The 20,818-nt window shown below is 44.1% G+C and overlaps 2 protein-coding genes and 1 long non-coding RNA gene across 6 annotated transcripts in view; 1 reads left to right on the top strand and 2 right to left on the bottom strand.

Moving 5' to 3' along the window:
* The window catches only part of Colt (carnitine/acylcarnitine carrier protein colt, mitochondrial), a 34,240-nt gene extending 20,678 nt beyond the window's left edge, over positions 1-13,562 (bottom strand). The window contains exons 1-2 of one of the 3 annotated variants that reach the window (XM_077685239.1): positions 13,286-13,562; positions 1,501-1,593 (exon numbers count right to left, since the gene is read on the bottom strand). In XM_077685239.1, the coding sequence (XP_077541365.1) occupies positions 1,501-1,593; positions 13,286-13,387 (195 nt within the window). In that variant the 5' untranslated portion in view covers positions 13,388-13,562. Of the gene's footprint in view, positions 1-1,500; positions 1,594-2,952; positions 3,115-12,506; positions 12,973-13,285 lie in introns of those variants that run through there. The other 2 variants (XM_077685241.1, XM_077685240.1) reach the window with 2 other exon arrangements.
* On the bottom strand, positions 9,637-12,164 carry LOC144151851 (uncharacterized). The gene is made up of 2 exons (XR_013318990.1): positions 11,694-12,164; positions 9,637-9,885 (listed from the first exon to the last, which is right to left on the bottom strand). It is a non-coding gene; the product is annotated as an uncharacterized LOC144151851 (long non-coding RNA).
* A 222-nt stretch (positions 13,563-13,784) lies between the features above and the next one.
* The window catches only part of Ssadh (succinic semialdehyde dehydrogenase), a 28,283-nt gene continuing 21,249 nt past the window's right edge, over positions 13,785-20,818 (top strand). The window contains exons 1-2 of one of the 2 annotated variants that reach the window (XM_077685224.1): positions 13,785-13,970; positions 14,480-14,608. In XM_077685224.1, the coding sequence (XP_077541350.1) occupies positions 13,938-13,970; positions 14,480-14,608 (162 nt within the window). In that variant the 5' untranslated portion in view covers positions 13,785-13,937. Of the gene's footprint in view, positions 13,971-14,070; positions 14,252-14,479; positions 14,609-20,818 lie in introns of those variants that run through there. The other variant, XM_077685225.1, reaches the window with a different exon arrangement.

Here is a 20,818-nt window from a genome sequence, read left to right as displayed (position 1 = left end):
AGTTAACAGCATCCCCCTTCTTCTAGTCGCTCCTATCAGTAGCCACTCTGCTAGGCTGGTAACCCACCAGTTCGCCTCACTACATGGTGAGCGCCAGTCCACTTTTTCATCTCAATTTGGGCAAGCATGTCTTCCACTCGACTTTGGCTGGCAAAGCTGACCTAGTTTTCCTTCCTAATGATCCGTGTGGCACCACACTTCTGCCCCACAAGTAATGGCCGACAGCACGCATTGGTTACACACCATTTTTTTTTTTTTCAGTGAGAGAGGCAGACTCCTGTTCATTATTTGGGACTGTCTGACGAGCGCAGCCCAGTGCACACCTCTTCTGCACCGAATTTCCTTCTCGTGGCTGGGACCAGCCCTGACACAACTGTCCGAGGAAGGTAGTTAGTCGAGTTTCGATGACAAGTTTCGATAACAGGGGGCACACTGCTCTTAAAGGGGGGCACATGGGTCTTTGGGACCAAAAAACTGCCCAAAAAAGCATTTCTTTAGATACCACTTTTCTCTTGATTTGCACAGCTTTTCCTAAAAAAATTCCATATTTAGAACAGTACCAGGTACTTATAAAAGCCACAGAGGCCCGATTTCAGCAAAGAAATAATTATTCTCCCATAATTCCCCACTTTTTCGCCATGAGTGGTATCACAGTGATACAAAATTCCCGAGAGGTACATCCCAACATGTAGTGCAGCTAGGAAGATCTTTTTTTTTTTTTTTTGCACTGTGAAGCTGAATGTTTAAAACATGCAGATTTTGCATTTTGTGTTTCAGTAGTTATTAATTAGCATTATTTTTAATTGGTTAGCAGGAGTAGTTCGAACCTAGAAGTTAGAATATATGTAAACAGGTATGTGATCGGAAAACAAAAAAACTGCTTCTCATTTTTCATTCTCCACAACTTCTGGAATCTATTCATGTCTTGCTGATAATCTTTTGTTGAAAAGCTTTTTTCCTATCGTTCTCCAATGAAGAATATTTTTTATTTAACTTGGAAACTAGTTGGCTCACATCAAAAGTAATTCGATATTTGAAATCAGCTAAAAAAAAAAAAAGAAAACTGAACAAGCCCATGAAGTACAAGCCCATGAAGTTTTGTCAAAAAGACTGTTTCGGGGCTTGAAAGGTGGCAAACAGACCAGTTTTGCCTTTCAGGCCCAAACATCAAGTGGTCGTAACTTCTGCTAAAGACAAGATAGAGTGATGACGTTAGTCTTATTTCACTCCTTGATTTGTGCACAGTTGACTGGTACCTTGTTCAGCTGCATGCCTTCAGCAGTTGGTTTACAAAGGCTGTCAAAAAATCAAATAAAAACATTTAAATAAATTTAAATATAATAGTTTTACTCAAAAACAAATTTTGTATCTGCAATTAGAAGGAAAAACTACATGCATCCCCGAATTTTTATTACCATAACTGTGAAAATAAGGTTTTTGATCGAAGACCCATGTCCCCCGTTAAACGGCAGTGTCAAAAGAGCGCGGTGCTCCTCTCACCTCCCTGACTATGGTTTTCTTGGCACAGTCGAAGGTGCCCGTGTAGCGGGGAAGTTCTCCAGGGCCTGGCTTCGGCATGGTCTGCAGCCTGACCTGTTCCAAGCAGGGCGAGAGGGGATCGCTCTCGCATCACAAAGGACAACCACTGGGCGAAACACTGTAATGCCGCCAACGTAGTGAGACAGCAAGCAACTGGGCACATCAGCGAGTGAGCGAGCGTTGAATGAATAAAACGAACGGCCTTCCAAAGCCGTATGAGCAGGTGATCCGCACACATCGCACCATTCATTACTAATGTCAACTGAAGTTAATTGCCTGAAGTTAATTGCAAGCTCAACAATGCAAATATGCGTAAAATAAGACAGCGCCACAGATTCCTTCACAGCCACGATTTGGCCTCTACGATGCAAAACTTTCCCCTACAACCTACTAAAATCCCGCTGTAACTGTGCGGAAGATCGCGCATCCTGGGTGCGTTCGGAATTTATTGAAATTTCACCACCATTTTAGTAGCTGATTTAACACTTTTTTTTTCATGAAGCTTTTAATTATTGCACAGCCTATACCAAACTGAATGTCTGCTATGGTAAAAAAAAAAAAAAATCTGGCAGTCCTGCCATCCTAAATGTCGCAGTCCAACTGCTAAAAGAATTAAATATGAAGATCCTTATCTGGTGCAACGATATAGGAGTACGAAAGCTTAAGAGGCACTGAAGTGCAAAGGCTAGTCATCTTACATTGGTAGATTACAGTGACGTGAATACACAGTGCCACTTCCAGAAACAGCAGATGCTTATTGATGCAGAAGATGCCAAAAGTGTAAGGAATAGTATTACCACCTTATGCGCTTTTCCGCACTAAGGTTTGTGACAGCACAAATCATAAGTGGTGAAGCTTGTCCAGGTGTTTTTGAGACGCTAGCACTTACCCATATGCACGACGTCAATGTAAAACAACTGAATGCGGGAACGTTTGCTGGGCACGTGCTTTTTAAAAGACGCTCACTTCAAGCAAACATTATAAAACAGAGGGCATTACTAGAGGTGGTAGACTTTGTTTCAGCTCCATTTTTCGTTGAAAAGTTGGAAAGATGACACGACAAGATGACACATACCATAGGCATTGTGCAGACCACACAGCTAGGTATTGTGAGCACTGTACTGGCTACTGTAAACATTCCTGGATAAAACCAGCGCGAATTCAGACGAAGACAAAAAGAAGTAACCACAAGGACAGCCGCTGGCTGTCCTTGTGGTTACTTCCTTTTGTCTTCATCTGAATTCGCACTGGTTTTATCCAAGAAGTCTAAAGTCCAACAAGCCTAGCTTGCAACCCTCCTACTGTAAACACAACTGGCTACCCACGTTGCACAAATCACGTATAATGGATACCACAATAGTGGCAATCACAGTGGGCGCAAATCCCACTCTTCTTCGAGACGTGCAGGATTACCTTGATGGTATCGAGTGGATGTCCGGACAGCACATTGCACACTCCTCCAAAGCCACCAGCCGCGAAGACCTTAACCAGGCTGGCTCTATCATCCATGCCCATTACAAAGCGACCAGTGTAAGCCTCACCCACTCAAATTTTTCGCAAACGAGCAAGAGAGCATTAGCGAAGCCAGCCTTTTGCATAAAATCCCAATCTTTTTTTCATAACTGTGAGGAAGGGTGTTCTATCAGGGTTGCAGTGTTAGTGTGCCACTTGAGAGATGCAGCTCTTGTCAACGGCGGTGGGGGTGCTCTTATCTCTGCATGCAGGAGTCAGAAGCATGGGCAGTGCACAAATAAGTATCTAATGCACAAAAAGATAAGAACGCTATCAGAACGTTGCGTAGGCGGTGCTGATAACGATAACAGGAACTAAGAACAGACATTTGAGGGGCTCTGAAAGACTTGTCAGATGCCACTGATAGGGGACCAGTTTAGACACGAGTGGTTTCTTCGGGGAAACAGCAGGGTTCATGGGTGCTCTCACACGCAGGTGGCATTGCTATAGAAATTTGTTCTTTTATGCTTGTGCAGCAGAAAAAAATTTTTAAGGGTCAATGGGCCAGTATAAAGCATACTAACCACTGCTTTTTGGCAAAAATGAATACTGTATTAGATTTGTGGCCCCGGTACCGTTTAGCCAAACATTTCTGCACCTTCTATCTGACACTGCGGCAATGCCAGCAGAATTGTGTGAGCATGGTTCAGCGTCAGATTAGGATCCCCTAGGATGTCAATAATTCTAGCACATAATCATCGAACAAACGTCTTCCATTTTAAAAATATCGGCTTGCCAGGAATGACAAAAAAACCCCTTTTTCCACTAACAAGGCCACACTTTAGTACTTTTGATTACAGCGCATTCTCTTGGGACGTCCTCCTTCTGTGCCGAAAGTACATTGCTCGGAGGTTGCGGAAGTACGTCAACTTTGAGCAAAAGCCCAGCTTTTGGCATTTTCACCTGATGATGCATATTTCCGGCAAATCTCGTTTTATCATCATTAAAATTCTCATGATGACAAAACTCTGCTTTCATTCTCTCTGCCTTTCATTCTTCAAATATTGAAATTAAGAAGGTTAATTTATCGTGCCAAAAACTACACCTAGGCATTGAGGTGCGCTGCCGTGAAGGGCTACGGAATAAATTTGACCACTTGGCTATGTTTAACGTGCAGTCAAATTTCAACATAGCTGTTGTTGTTATTCGCTTCCGTTTGCCCCAAACTGGTACAGCAGCTCAATGCGCTGTCGGCATAGGTCGGCAGGCTCCCTCACACACCCCCACTCAGCACTCATGAGCGAGTGGTGAGTGAGCCTCACCATAGTTTTGGACTGGCGAGTGCGAGCCCCACGTACCACTTGCGAGTGCACTTGTGCTACCCGCGTCATTATTGCGCTTGTACTCGCTGTTGGATATTCGTCGCAGGCTCCGCTCGCTGTGATGGTTATTCATGGCGGGATCGCTTTTAGCTTCGGAAATATGTTGTCACTGGGCTCCTGCTATGGGGCACCCTAGGATTAATTCTCTGGTGGCATGTTGGTTTAGGAATACGATTTGGATGGCCTTCTGACGCCGTAATGCAGTAATACTGTTCGGTTTCATGACTCATGGAGGGTCTGCTGCACATACTCGTGTGCGAGGGGAGTCGAGTGGCGAGCGCGAGCGCGAGTGAGGGCGAGTGGTGACGGCGAATGGTAAGAGTGTAAGTGAGTGCGTGAGGAAAATACTTTTTCTATGCAAGTGTGAGTGAGTGGCTTCCAGTTTTTCCGAGGTATGGCTGTTGGGCAAGTTCTTTTTTATGCCAGAAGGCATTACACCGCACTGATGTCCGGGACAACTCCAATACCCTTAATTGAGCTAAATCAGGCTGTGCCACTTCACCCCCCTTCCGAGACCCTCCATCTTACTCTGTTACAGCACTCATTTCCAAAGTTTAGGAATATGTTTAAGAACGAACAGCACCTCAATCTTTCAGAGGGGCATAAGAGCCAATGTGGAATTACCTTGACGAGTTGTTTGGAGTTAAATCGGGGGACTTCGTTTGTTGCACACCTGAGTGTCTCCAAAGGTGAAAATATGTATCTGACACGTTTGTGAGCTCCACTTCCAGATACTACTTCCTGAGTACTGCCATGTTCTCAGCTTCCTCACAGCGACAAAACGCAGGGTGCTGGAGTCTATAATGCACTTCTTGTCAGCGTCAGTAGAACAAAAGCACTCCGAACTTTGGGGAAGCGGGCTACAGGCAACTTTATGTCCCGTGAACATTTCCCTGGCAGGGTTTATGACGAACATGAAATCATAGCTAGGGTTTCAGGTGATTCAGCATTACACCAATGAACACTGCCATCCTGACAAAATCCTGCCATCTGGCGGCCTAACCTTCACCTGTAATAAATGCCCCCAGCAGCTAATAGTTCAAAGCCACAGAAACTATAGTATGCCCCCCGTGAGCCTTGTATGGATGGCGCTACGTGTGGAAATAGGGTACAACTTCACTTCAGCTTGCGTTTAATATTGTCAGCCCCTTACATGTTTCTGATGGTGTGTAATGGATCGTCAAACACACAAGGAAAGTACGGCTTTCAGGATAACGTATATAATATCAGCATAGAGTAGAAGCCAAAAATATTTGTGTAGAGTGCCATTAAGACATTTCGTGCATTAGAGAAACTCTGCCGATGCTGTGAATTGAAGCAGACAAACACCAGCTTGTTAGGTGGCATTCTTTAGCAGGTATGCAAAATAGCGTACATGTCGGCAGGTGTAATGTCCTGGTGGGTACAACGTCTGAGATTTCAAGTGCACTCTGCCCTCACAGCATTTACCTTGAATTATACATTAAAGCTAGGTTTTGCATTGTAACGCCAGTGCCGTCTACATACCGGTGCCTATAAAATTGAGACTAAGCCAGATTACTGACTGCAGATATTATGTCGACAGGAAGGTTGAGCGCTGAAAGACTGAATTAGATGAAAACGCGTACATTAATTGCGAGTAGCTGGACCGTGCGGCGCTAGTCAGGATGTGCCCGAAACGTCATTCATATTAAAACGGTACTCGAACAGCCAGACCGATAGAAGAACAAGCATCCCAGACAACGCACATACATCCTAGGTAAGTGCCAGGGATGTCCCACCTGGGAGTTCGGGAACTCCCAGGGATATCCCACTTAAGTTCCAAAAACATCCCAAGTGATACAAAAAAAGACCTCGCTGGGATGTCCCAGACTAGGACTTTGCTGGGAGGTCTGACATCCCATGTAGAACAAAGAAAGGAAATTTTTGGGATGTTCCAAAAAGGTGCTCGTAGGTCCTTTTCAGGACACGTTTGATTAATGCTTGTGGTTATAGCTCAACATTCCATTGCAATGGAGCTTTTCCTCCACTCAAGTGCACAATTAGAACTCTGCAAAACCTTGCAAAACCATTTTATTGGACGAATTTCGTACATAACAAAGATCAGTGGCAAAATCAAGCAGCACTTAAGTCTTAAAGGTACACCATACACTTTTATACCACAAACAAAAGTTCTTTATAACTTGATGCATGACTTTACTTCTGTTTCTGACAATAAATTCGACTAGCCGAAGCAGAAGTGAAATTTCACATGAAAAATTTCTAAAGGTAGCACGAGTTATGTACAGAAAGATAAGAGTCGTCTCTTCTCTTTTACATGAGAAATGTGCCATGCACCTGAATAATTCATTTACAAAATAGAGTGAGCCTAATTTCTAAGCAATTTATGGCATAAAGAATAAGGCCTGAAAGTGCTGTACTTTATGAAATACGAAAAGGTGAAACATGTTACAAGACACAGGAAAAGCACATTAGTGCACAGAAAGTTACTGAAAACCATTAAAAGGGCCATGCAGACAAAACACAAGTTTGGTTCATTAGAAAGATTGCCTCGACAGAAACATTTTGACACGACTTTAAAGGGGCCATGAAGACAAAATACAAGTTTGTTTTATTCGAAAGATTTCGTGTTCTATGTGCCCCAGTGCTTTTCCAGAAGCAAACGATGCTTTGTTCACTGCGAAATTAATCAATTTAAGCTAAAATTTTGATTTTCACGCCAAAACGTGTGTTTGAATGACGTTTGCAGTGATATAAGAGCAGGTCTTTCAGCTAAAGTTAGTGTGGAGCGGAGACTTGTTTACTGTTAGTTGACCTAGATGGCGCCACCACACCACGGAAAGCAGTCATGTTTTTGGTTTGTTTGTGACCACATTTAAACATGGCTTGTTTTTATTCATGGAGAAAATAATCATTTTGTGAAACATGGTGCTCGCTCGACAAATATGGTCACGTAAGACACCGTCGCTTGCGTCAGTTGGCCAGTGTGAGACAATTCCAAAGCCCCGCAGTGCTATGCATCTAAACGAAGCATAGTGCGTGCAGTACCAGCAGCAGTACGCAGAGGTACTTCAATGTTTACGTGTGCTTTCCTAACTTCCACAGTTTGTCCCACCATTCTTACCGATATAAAAAGAATGTGCCCTAAATTTAAATGAAAATAGCTCTTTGGGCATGCTTATGAACTCTGCCTAATTTGCATTTGCCGGCCTCAGCCAATCACACAGCTCGGCATATGACATCATAGGTTCTGCTGCGGTAAATGAGCTAGTGGGTCGCATGGCCATTCCCTTTTTTTTCCTAATTATGTAGCTTATTTGAGTGAAGTTTACGTTAAAAGTGGTGTCAACCTGATTCTACCGAGGGAATCTTTTGAAGGAACCAAACTTGACCTGCCTCCATGGCCCCTTTAAATGTAAACATTGCTCAAATAAGCTACATAATTAGAAAAAAGGGAATTGCCATGCGACCCACTAGCTCACTTCCCACACTAGGACACATGACACCATACGCACAGCCGTGCGGTTGGCTGAGGCCAGCGAAAGCAAACGCAAGTTAGGCAGGGCTTATAAGCTTGCACAATAAGCTATTTTCGCTTAAGTGTAATGCATATTCATTTTATAGCAGTAAGAATGGTGGGGTGAAACAATGGAAGTTACAAGAGAAGAATCAGTGCATATTGCTGTTAACTACTGCGCACACTGTGCTTGTTATAGCAGCACAGCACTATGGTGCTTTGGGGTTGTCTCACACGACACTGGCCAAGCGGTGTAAGCGACATTGTTTTACGTGACCCTAATTGTAGACGTACCCCATGTTTCACAAAGCAATTAGTACCTACCGTAATAAAACCAAGCCAGGTGCAAATACAGTCAAAAACAAAGCAAATGTGAAGACAGCATGGTGCCGATATTTAAGAGGATTGATGGTAAACAAGGCTCCGTAGTCCGCTGCAGGCAGGACGGCGCACTTGAAATTAGCTTGAAGACCCTTCCTTGTGATGTCATGGCAGACATCACAAAACACACGATTTGGCGGGAGAATCAAAATTTTAACTTGAACTGATTAATTTCTTGGCGAATAAAGCATCATTTGCTGCCCGACACGTGCAAAGGGCACTACAAAACCCCAAATCTTTCGAAGAAAACGAGCTTGTATTTTGTCTGCATGGCCCTTTAATGTGGCAGTCACACTCCCTCAGGCCGCGCGGCCACTTTTGAACAATACGGGGCTACCGTAAGGCATCGCTTTGCACCACACACACATAGAAATCATTTGAAAGGCCAGCTGATCTAGTTCTGACTGATATAAAATACTAGTTCTAAAACCTACTGCAAATGAAAAAAAAAAACTTATAGAATAAAATTTTGGATCCCGTGTACCTGCATTCGAAATATGTAGAACTATTCAACGTAAAGGGAGGACATTTGCCGTGTGCTTAGAAGGCATGCCAATTGGCCACATGATGACAAATTTGTTCTCAGCCAAATAGGTTTTCACCTGTCTGCTAAAAGGCAAATAAAAGCTAACAGAAGAAAATTGATGAACAGGTAACATTACACGGCTTAGAGCAGAAGAATAACACTTTGCACGTGTTGGCTGTATGCGTATTTTCCTACCTTTAAAATTTGGCTGCATTTTGTCACCATTTTACGCACTGAGGTCTAAATGTGGAAATATATGTGCAAGCATACTTATGAGTAAGCGTTGAAAATGTGGAACCGTGTAAGGATGTATATTGCGACATTTTAACCTTGGCAATTAAAAAATTCCAAATAAATGCAGCCAAATTATGACGGAAAAAAAATCAGTCTACAGCCAACATGTACAAAAACTATCACTGCTCTGCACTGAGTCATGTAAATATCAAGTAGAGAATTTCCCTTTTTAGACTTTTAGCAGAAATATGAAGAAATTTTGAAACCAATTGAATTCCATCATGCAGCCACTAATTGGTATGTATTATGAATGCACAGCAATCTATCCAATTTCTGTTGAATTGTTTTATATAACTTCGAAAATACAGAGGCAAGTGAAGCAAAATAAGATTTTTCGAGTTTTAAATTTGAATTTGTCTCTCATACACTCAGATAAATAATGTTAATATCACTCAAAACTAGACAGGCTGCACTTTGTAATAGTAAATTAGCCATGTATGTGGTGTTAGTTGACTCACAGCAGAGACCATACAAACGTCCAAATGGACAACCACACCCTGAGGGAGTACTGGTGCCATGCACCTTATTCTGGCATGATGCCCTGAAATCCTTTACCACGTAGTAGCTTACCACACACACATAAAAAAACAGTTTAGATTAGTGTCAGGAAAATATACATGAGCAATCAAGAAAAAGAAAATCAGATTAAACGACTTTCATATCATTCCTTGGCAGTCACTGCATTGGAGCTCCAAGGATTTTCTAGTGTGCCGCAGCTCTTTCTGCAGCACGTCAGAACTGTGTTGCTGTTGCTGTCTTCTTATCCTTTGGAGTTCCTTGTGGCTGGGGAGGCTTTCCATGGCCCATGAAGCTGCCTGCACATAATTTAGAAAACAACTTGTAATGAATTCAATGAACAGTGCAGACACCGGCTAGCTTGAACACTGCCAGTAAGAAAACACAACTCGAGCATTACCGAAGTGTACAGATAAACATTGACCCATGGTGATTCACACCATGGGTAAAACGGCATGCTTACGAGTACAAGCTGAGCTTCGCTGATCTCTCACAATGCCCTTCCTGATACATGCTCTCGTAATTGCGCTACAGTCAAAATAAACCTCGCGGCCAGAACTCACAACACTAAAGCAGCCCGCCGCCACGCGAAACCTTGAGGAGCTTGCGGGTTGTTTTGCGCAGAAATTTGATGTGTGATAGAAATTTTGCTATTTAGTTCTGTTTCATGGACATGACCTTTACATTCCATGATTGCCCAAACATTTCACCTGCTTCAGATGTAAATGAAACAGTTTTTCTAAATAATTTTCAGTCAAGAGATTTTGAACTGGCTCTTGCAATCATGCTTGTTCGCACAACGCATCACACACATGCAAGCTACTGCAGCCATTTACCATTAAACGTTTGTCAAATGCGCCATTACATTAGTCTTCCCTGGGACCAATGGTGCAAAGCACAATGAAATATAACAGAGTAACAATAACAAGGACGACACTAGACACGGGAGTCGCAGTTTTCTGGTAATGCCCACCAGGTTTAAAACTGCCTGTAATAACTGCTAACTGCATCTCTGAGTGTCTGCTTGCCAACAAGAGACTACAGGAAACTGGCAAAAAGAAATATAGCTGCTTGGCAGTTAGACTGACTGCAATACCTATATTCAGAGCATATCGTGCAATTTGAGAAAGATTACAAACAAAATGAGTGAAAGGTTGTGTTTACCGCTCATGAAAAATTGTTAAGGCTTTTTAAGAGTAACCGCACTGTGAAGTCAGTCTTCCCAGCTTTTTAAACATGATGCACAACTACCCACACAGTGCCCTTCTTTAAAACAGTCGTCAAAGCGGCCCAGATAACGTTGCCATTTGTTGCATCGTTTGCCGGAATTCTCTTTGCTGTGGAGGTAGTGTAGTCGCCAACATGCCCATCTACAAACGGCCGCAAAGTTACAGCAGCAAGCCACATTTAGATTGCAGCACAGTCATTAGCACATACAAGGGCAGGCGATCACGCGAGCTGAGTAAATTGAGCACATCCCACACTGACATGCTATTCAGTGAAAAATGTTAAACGCGTAAATTATAACGCATAACACCTGCGCTATGCCGCTCTATCATTTCTGAAAGAAAAAAAAAAAAATAAGAAAACGCAGTCAGTACTGAGGGCTGTCACTGGACTGTCTCACGCGTTGACAAAACCCGAGACGTGATTTTATCTAAATACATGCGAGAAATGAGTGATTTCGTTCCGGGTAGCGCGGGACTGATGATTGAGGCCTAGAACCAGGAACTAAGCTACGCGAAAAGTTTTAGTTAGTCAAACTATTGAGGCCCAATAATGTCTCTTTGTCTAGAGTTGTTCTTGCTCGGCTTTCCGGCATCTGCGGCGTTTTTTTTATCTGTTGCAGTGATGCCCTTCTACCCTAGTTGTATAATAAATTCATGTAAAATAATCAACAGCTAGAGGTACAAAACAAGTTGAGCGACGCGAAACAGTGCAGCAAGCGTTGCAACTTCTCCCGCCACCCCGGGAGAAGCCTTTCGACCGTTTCCGCACTGAGCACCCACCTTCGACCACAGAGCAAGAAATCATGCATAAAACACAAGAGGGGCATTGGAAGGGTTTAAACACTGAGTGGTACATATAAACGACTTGCAATAGTTACCTTGTGAAATGACGTTCCAGCAGCACAGGAGCACGTCGCACATTTCCATCCGCGGGCGGCCATGTTTATAAAACTGCGATGGCTGAATCGGCTGAATGAATCAGTTTCGTAAAAAGCTCACAGACGTCTCTAATGGTGTAGAATAACAACGAAACTTTAAAAATGTATTGAGATATATTTAAAATAAAATAGAAATTTTAGTTTTAAACTTATAGTTTGAAATATTGTACATAAATACGAAATAAAATGGCAACAAGGCAGACCCAGAACCAAGCAGCAGGCCATCTGAGCGGGACGGTTCTTTCCTCCCTTAGAAAGTTGCCGTGCTCAAAAGCAGCGTTTTCAGTTGGTTTAATCAGTGTACTAGCCTTTCTCTGAAGCACTTCCTGTAACAATCACGCGCTACCTGCGGGTACGCGAGGCGTTTGCTTATGGAGGAAAGAAAAGTTTTTCTTCCTCCATGCATTTGCTTTACGGCTGTACCTCAATTCACGCGCATTACACGCGCCTATGCGTTTTATTCATCTGTGCACAAAAACAAAACATTGGGCTGACCGAATCAACAAAAAGCACGCATGCGCTTCCGCATACATCCCAATCACAGCCATTCTTGGACATTTTTAGGACACTCCGAGTGCGGAAGTCCCAGGGATGCCCATAGGCTGTGCTGTTTGGGACATGGGATTTAGGGCCTTTTTTGGGATGTCCTTAGGATGTTTTGTGTTGTCTGGGATGAATTCAGCTACCAACAGCAAACGCGTCGTAGGCGCGCGAAGGCAGGCTTGGAGCTCTCTGCAGGCATCCTACGGTTACCTTGATCGTATCAAGTGGATGTCCGGAGGCCACTGTGCAAACCCCGCCGATGCCGCCGGCGATGAAGTCTTTGATGGGGCTAACCTTATTAGCTCCCATGGCGAAGGCGGTCACAGGCGCGGCGCTCCAATGTATTTTTACGCAACAATAAGCGAGAATTCTGCGATTCTACACCCTTTCTTCAGAACTAGGTACTCTTGACTAGCCTCTATGATCATATATGAAGCGTACTGCCACAGCAAGCAGGCTGCGCGATCTAAACCGCTCGATGGGCGCAGCCATTGAATGAATGACCGCTCTTCTTCGTCTTTTCAACGCACGCTCCCGCAGGTGAAAACAGCGCTATCGAACGTCACGTAACACGGAGATAAAAAGAAAAAAAAAAAACCAATACAGAGAACTGCGATAAATAACGATAAGCAGCAAGAAGGTATTTGCAAAGCGTTCGCCCGGGCGCTTTCGTACTCTCGCCAATCGATAAGTCCACTCTCAAGACTGTAGCCACGGGTTTGTTGCAACAAGTGTTTCGAATCCACGTGTTCGAGCACGCTGTCATATGTTTCCAAGAGCGATATGCAATCGAACCCCGGATGCACTGGCGAGACGAGCGCATAACGCACGTAATGAAGGGCCCGGAAAAAAAGATACTCTCGACGGACAGCTCCGGATTGAATGACACGTTCGTCTTTGACGGCCACGGAGGTTAATCCGCGGACACCACGCGCGGATTTGCGTTGGTCAGACGTAACGGTGGACAATTAGTGTGATCGCTCACATACCTTGATAGTGTCCAGGGGATGCCCCGCGAGAATGAGACATACTCCGCCGAAACCGCCAGCGAAGAAATCTTTGATGGGGCTCACTTTCCTCTTGTCGGGCATTTTTTTTCGCTGGGGGATCGTCCGCGCGGGACGTGTGTTTATGGCAGACAGAAGAGGTTCCGGGCTGGCGTTTGCTCGAAACGATAGGCGGTGCGGTCACTCCGGTTGCCTATCGGAGATAATTAAACGACTAACGAGCAAGCATCTACAAGCGCAAGAGGAAATGCAAATAGCGCTCGAAAGTGGGCTGGACGGCTGGACTCAGCTGATTGCCCTCCCCTATCAGTTGAAACCGAAACTAAGTTAACACTTGCAAAAATTTTTTTTTAAATTTCAAATATTTTAAGCACTTTCTTACAAAATATTACTTTAAAAATAATTTTTTGTGGTTTAAAGCAAATTTTTTGGGTATGCTTGTTTCGTGGTATCAGACTACTTTTGCACGCTTCTTGGCGGCTTGGCCGACTTCTCTCGAATGGCGCCACAGTTTTTTTTGTACGATGCGGTAGATGAACTCGGGAATAAGTTGTTATTATCAGTCGTTTATTCTTAATCGGTGCTTGCTAAAGGGCGCGCGAAAGGCCCCGGAGGACTTGCGAGGCGTACAAAAATGTTGCGTCTCATTACTAGAACCGGTTTTCTGGTACGTGCTATTTCATTCCTCTTCTGTTCCCGTATCCTAACACCTGTAGCAGACGCCTTCGAGGATACTTTGGACCTTGACACAGCAGTCAAAAAGCGCCAGTCTAGTGCGGCTACGTCAGACAGTTCCCAGTCGCGGCGCCAAATCAAGCAGTTTTATCACTTCGGGGGTTATCGACACGTATCTTTTTTGTTGTTATCCTTCGCGCGTGCGTCGCGCGCGTGCTATCCAAAGTAAACCGTACAGCGCCCGTACTATTTTCGCGTTAAAAGTTCATGGATGTAAGTGGTTATGATTTCTTGCGTTGTACTTAAATTTGGGCGCTGCAGTGAATTCCAGTAGCGGTTTTTCTAGTCGCATAAAGCACTGTGCATGCGCGCGTGTTCTCGTACTTCTCGTCGAAAACACGGTCGAACCCGCGCGTTCTGTACTAGCTGGAGCAGAACGATTGCGTACGGCGCGGCCAAAGTGAGTGATCGACGTGTGTTGATTCGCCACCGTTAATCCAGTTTCAGGTGTCGGCCCCGTCGGCAAACAGGGCCGCTGTCACACGGCTGCAGCACAACTACGCCCTAGCGCACGACAAGGCCTTCGTCAATGGAAGCTGGCGATCCTCTAAAAGCGGGGCGACGTTTCCGGTGAGCGAAGTTCTTTGCAGGCAGCAGAGCCTGGGCATGATTAAAAAATGAAAAAAGAGGGCAATGACTGCATAATTGTAGTGCAACCTTGTGATTACAATAAAGGGGGCGTGGCTGCGGTTTAATTCACCCATCTTGAGATGCTCGGCACGCAAGAAATCTTGTTTTCTAATATTGGGGTGGACTTGGCTGCCATCTTTGCTCTCGACCCCCCCCCCCCCCCCCTCAAATTTGTACCCCGAGTACTGAATGATTTCAACACCCACAAACACACAACACGTACAGCGAAATTTGAACATCAGTGTAAATTGACCGTATCGAGTGGTTCACAAATATTAACGCCCAGTGGCTCCAGGATGTGTTTTTCACATGTTTTTAACACCAGCTGTGAACTGGCATTGCATGTGAGTGTGCACATGTGTTTCTCATCGGGCAGGATGCAACGCTTTCCCCGTACTGACGCTACACCACAGCTGGTCCTAGAAACGACCGGTAAAGAAGCGGCAGGCAGTTTTCCCTCTCGTGCCACAAAAGCGAGCACCCTGTTGTGGTTTGCACAAAAAGGTATCGGGAGGGCAATATTCCATTTCGAGATAAGTGCAAGCGCGGCCCTCCTGGTGCAATCCAGAACGTTAATACAACGTGTTCATATGTCGCTCCTTTCCTGTAACTTCACCTAAAAGATACCAAACCGCCCTTGTATATGAAGAGAATGTGCATAGTCGCTACAAGAACACTTTTCAGTAAAAAAATCACTGGTCTTGGAAAAAAAAGTTGACGTTTCTGGGGCTTGAACGCAGGGTGTTCACTTCAAAACGCACGATTCTTCCCCTAGGTTACTGAGGCAGTTGCTTAATTAAAGGAGCCATGAAGACAAAACACAAGTTTGGTTCATTCAAAAGATTGCCTCGTTAGAATCATACTGATACCACTTTTAACGTAAACTTCGCTCAAATAAGCTGTACAATTAGGAAAAAAGGGAAAGGCCATGCGACCCACTTGCTGATTTCACGCAACAGAACCTATGATGTCATACCAGCCAGCTCTGCGATTGGCGGAGGCCGGCAAAAGCAAATGCAAATTAGGCAGAGCTGATAAGCTTGTCAAACGAGCTTTTTGCACTTAAATTTACGCCACATTCTTTTTAAAGCAGTAAAAATGGTGGGACCGACAGTGGAAGTTATGAAAGCACACGTAAATAATAGAAGTGCTGATGCGTACTGCTGTTGGTACTGTGCGCAGTATGCTTGGTTTAGCTGCACAGGACTGCGGGGCTTTGGGGTAGTTTTAGACCACACTGGACGATTGACGCAAGCAACGGTGTCTTACGTGACCATATTTGTAGAGCGAGCACTCTGTTTCGTGAAATTAATATTTTCTCCCTGAACGAAAACAAGCCAGGTATAAATATGGTCAAAAACAAACCAGAGGCAGAAAACAGCTTGCCACGGTATGGTGGCGCCATCTAGGTTCACTAACGGTAAACAAGGCTTTCCAATCGGCTGCAGAGCGGTCGGTTCCAGTGATGTCATTGCAGACCGCGAAAACACACTCTGCAGTATCGGATATAATGAAGAAATATTTGACCAGTAGGCTGAGAAGTTGCTTGGAAAAACTCCCGGCGTCCGAAACGGCAGAAGTAGAAAAGGCCCCTTTGTTTGTGGACACTGTGGAAAACTTCATCCTGCTCAGTGCTGTGAATAGCCACCCGACCAAGATCATATCCTTCCTTGAAAAAAAAAGGACCGCAGGGCTGTTTTGTTGAATGAGCTTTGTTCTGTTGTAATTTCCCGTTTCATGTTCTGCTTCATTGAGCTTGAAATGCCACAGGGAGGAAGATAAGGGTTACCTTGTTTATAGTAGGTTCCAAGATTAAAATACAGTTGAACCTCGTTATAAGAGACACTGATGTAAGAGACAAATGGGTATAAGAGACACTATTCACCCACATGGTTGGCTGCCCTATCTTTCCCGTTAAATCGACCTCTTTTATAACAGGCATAGGATGTAGAAGATTGGTTATAAGGGACAAGTCATTCTTGAACTTTAATCAATAATCTCGCTTGTAACAGACATTTTAACTTCAGATGCAGTGCCACCAGTCACTAATTGCAGTTGCTTCCATTCTGGAAACACAGGTGGACAACAGACGCCTGCAGTCGCTATTTATTATAACTTCAACAAACACACAGTGGTTCAGTCAGCTATGAAATGATGATGAGAAGCCCTGCCAATGGAAATGCAACTTACAGAAGTGGTTGAAGCTTACTGCCATCCATTGAATGGAGCGCGATCGCACATGCTGGCTCTCCCACTCGCATAGCTCCCAATCAAGAAGCACTGCAGATGTTGAGTCCTGCAAGCATAATGAATAGCCTGAGCACACAGCGGAAGCTGTGTGCTCTGGCTATTCATCAGGCTTGTGAACTCAACATCAACGATTCATCTTCCACAAACAAGGAAAGGAAAAAAAAGCTTGTATAATCAGTTGTAAAAAACAGTGTAAATACAGTCGTGAAGCAAACAAAGTTTCATAAATTCTGGGGCCAAACATTAATTAGAATGAATCTTTTGAAACATGCTGTAGCGTTCTTTTGAGCTTATTTTAGTCATACGGTGCCCACATTGAACTATGGGTTGATCAGTTAGTGAAAACATAGTACCCTGCTTATAAGAGACATCTCTTATAAGAGACAGAAACTGCTCCCCGGTACGTGTCTTTTATAAAGGGGTTCAACTGTAATGCGTTTTCGCATCAAGGATTTTGGCAGGAGCAGGATTACTGATTAGTTTGAACAGATTTCTGGCTCTACTGTTACAACGAATATCAGATATAACGAACTGTCCCGGTTCTACCGTCTTATAACGAGGTTCGACTGTAGTATCGTTAATCAACTTGAAGTGATCTCTTTTTTATGTACCTGTTTCTGGTAGCTCCAAACACTTCCACTTAATCTGCGTGATAATAAAAGAAGAAAGAAACTCAGTGCCACAGCTGCTACCGCTGATACACAGCGATTTTATTTATACGTACATTACTTAAACACGATAGAAATCACCAGCTGGCTCACGTATTGCAGCGACCCGAACTCCTCATGTCAAGGGTTCAATAAGCACCGTGTTAACGTGATTCCAAACATCCTTCGCATGCCCTAAATATTGCTTATAGCCTGTTCAGAATGGGAAGCAGCTGGTCAGCTGTGACTCCGATAGTTACGTTTTTCCTAGAGTAATGTGTTTGAAGCCCCGAGATCGTGATGAAGTTTCACAGATGTGAATACTTTTATGATTGCACGTCCATTTGCTTCATCATAGTATACTTGCTTGCGCTACGGCGTTAAGCAATAGGGAAGTTACTCGGAGGCGATCTAACCAAAGCCACAAATTTTACTTTAACCAGTTATAGAAGCTAGGGTTCAGCCCGTGCTGTACGTCCCAGCAAACTAATTTGCCAGGTTTGGTAGCAAGTATCGCTGTATTTTCTCTTTTGTTATACCCCTGCTACACTAGGGTCCAAATGTCATCTGAACCAAATGTCATTTGACTCAAATGCCAAGTTGTGCTGCTACACTAGGTTTTCAAATGCCATTTGGCTCAAATGACATTCGAGCCAAATGAGCACCGAGAGAGACATTTAAGATTTCAAATGCCATTTCCAGCACACTCAGATGCAGTGTCTTCGATCGGCAATAAAAAATATAATACTTCCGAACGTAAAACAAACAGAATATTGTTGTTTGTGAAATTTTGTTTATTGTTTATTTACTTAAAATACGAAATCAACATATTTAATTTTCATACTCTCAAAATCAGTGGGTCAGTTGCAAAAAAAACAGCAAAAAAAACAACGCAAGGCAGCCATATTTAGAGTCAAAACTGGTGTATCTTCTAATTTGATATCATTTTACTGCCTCGGACTTCTCATAAGTTTGATTGTTGTATTAGTGTACGAAAACGGAACGGGGCAACAACAGCGCCACTACAGCACAGCGAACAGTTGTGAAAGCTTTCAAATGCCATCGAAATTGTAGTGTAGCACGGCGGATTCTGAATGGCATTCGAAGCAACCCATTTGAGCCAAATGTCATTTGGTTCAAATGACATTTGGACCCTAGTGTAGCAGGGGTATAGGTTGTTTGTTTATAGCTGTGTACATTATTCCCCCCCCCCCCCTTCCAACCTATGAGATTGAAAAAAAAGGCATATAAAGGAGTGCCTAGACATAATTTAACTTGCTGTTGGTAAACCAAACCACCTTGTTTTGTTGCTGCATGTGGGAATTTCAGCCCACTTGGCTACGGACCCTCTGAAAGGAATGTAGGCACCGAGGGATTGGCCCCAGCGGGGTGCAGCCAGCCCGGGCTCAGTTATGGCTGCATGTAAATAGTTCTTCACTTCATGTAAATATATTGCTTCATTTCACATATGGTTCGTGTCATCTTGCCAATGAAACAATATTTTGTGCCTATGACAAGTAGGACATGTCAGTCGAGTGAAAAAGAAAAAAAGGTGACTGGGCAGTTAATTGAACAGCAAGCATAATTTGGTATGTTCTTTATAGAAAAATTGGGGATGCCTTGAGTGGCTCACATGCAATGTGCAATTACACGATTGAGGTGTGGTCGGATGCAAAGGCCGTGCTGTGCGCAAAAATTTGCATCAGCAGGGGTTGAAGGGACAGTTGTGGCGTGTCGCGTTGGCTTCTTAACCGGAAAAAGACACTTGGAGGGACATTTGTGCAAGGATTTGTATCACAACCGTGTAACCATTTATTTATGGATTTCTTAAATCTTCCCTTCTAGCCGAGACAGCTTCTTGTTCCCAAACTCAGCAGTGATTGTGAGCTGAAAAATGTTTTTGAGGGGCCGTGAAAAGAACACGCAACTTAGTTCTATTCGAAATATTTGGTGTTTTGCAGCACCCTCAGCATTTGTCCAGCGGAAGACAGTGGTTTATTCACTGAGAAATTTAACAGTTACGAGCACAATTTCAATTCATCCACTATCAGAATAGTAGACGAAAGGGCTAGCGGAATAAAAAAAAAACAAGCAATGAAGAAAATGAACGCGACACAGCCAAGCATGTGCCACTCAAGGTCAAATGCGCCTCCTAGGAAAAAACCACGTGCAAATGTGACACACCAAAGTTTTAAGGTGACACCAGAACGCATGCACAGCCATCGGTCAATCACGGGAACACCGCCAGACGGCAAGATGCAGCACGTGTAGGACAAAGAAGGAACAGGAAACGGAGCTTATAGGAATGAGCATGCCTGCACTTTTGCAGTACCCTAGTCGTTACAGCCATCATTTTCCATGCCGGGCTACCTTCAAGGGCATTTGGAAACATAGCAAAATGGGAATTACCTAGCTGCAAAGAATGTTGCGTGTTTAATATTCATAATCGCGAAAGAGGGCAAAGTTCCTGGATGGTGTTACTATTCCCGCAGCTTCCTTAGTGATCTGCTTCTGCAGAACAGAATAGCTCAGCAATTTCTACGGAATTATTGCACTTTCCTGTGCTGTCTATGGCAGGGGTTCTCAAGCATGTTGGTCCCAGGGAACCCTGCTAAGTTCCGTTAAGTGCCAAGGAACCACCCCCCCTCCCGCCATTTTTCATTCCGTTCATGCTACATTAACGTGCAATAAATTCAAAAGCAAGCAAGGGTATCGTTTTTTTGCCGTCGACTTTACGCGAATGCGTACGCTAGCGGCACCTATCTCCAAACAGGAGAAATGCGCATGGGGGTTTCAAGTGGGGAGATGGGGGGGGAGATTCAAGTGCAGTAGTTTAACCACGTGGCCCGTTTTCGGAGTCTGGCTGGCTACAAGCTGCTGGCGAGATTTATTGCGCAGCTCGCGCGTTTCTGTTATGCGCCGAGATGTGCTTACTGACACTCGGGCGTGAGTAATGGAGGTTCATTAGATCGATCGTACCTCAAGTTCACCATATAAGACTTTGCGACTGCGGAACCAGGGAAAATTTATCAGTGGCTCGCGGAATCCTGAGGAGGGGCCTGCGGAACCCCTAGGTTCCGCGGAACCCACTTTGAGAAACCATGGTCTATGGGATTCATTGGTGCTGTGAACAGCTGAGGAGGTAGTTCTACTCTGTAAACCAATAAAAGCCTGCAGTTAAGATCTCTCTTCAGTTTGCAGTTGTGTCCTCAAGCAGCAGTTACCGATTGTGCCTCTTCCACCAGAGCCCATT

This window comes from Haemaphysalis longicornis, unplaced genomic scaffold (genome assembly GCF_048455015.1).
Source record: "Haemaphysalis longicornis isolate Haplotype H1 unplaced genomic scaffold, Haemaphysalis longicornis Haplotype H1 scaffold_9, whole genome shotgun sequence".
Lineage (NCBI taxonomy): Eukaryota > Metazoa > Arthropoda > Arachnida > Ixodida > Ixodidae > Haemaphysalis > Haemaphysalis longicornis.
The sequence above is the reverse complement of the archived record's forward strand: the minus strand, read 5'-3'. Positions and strand labels throughout refer to the sequence as shown.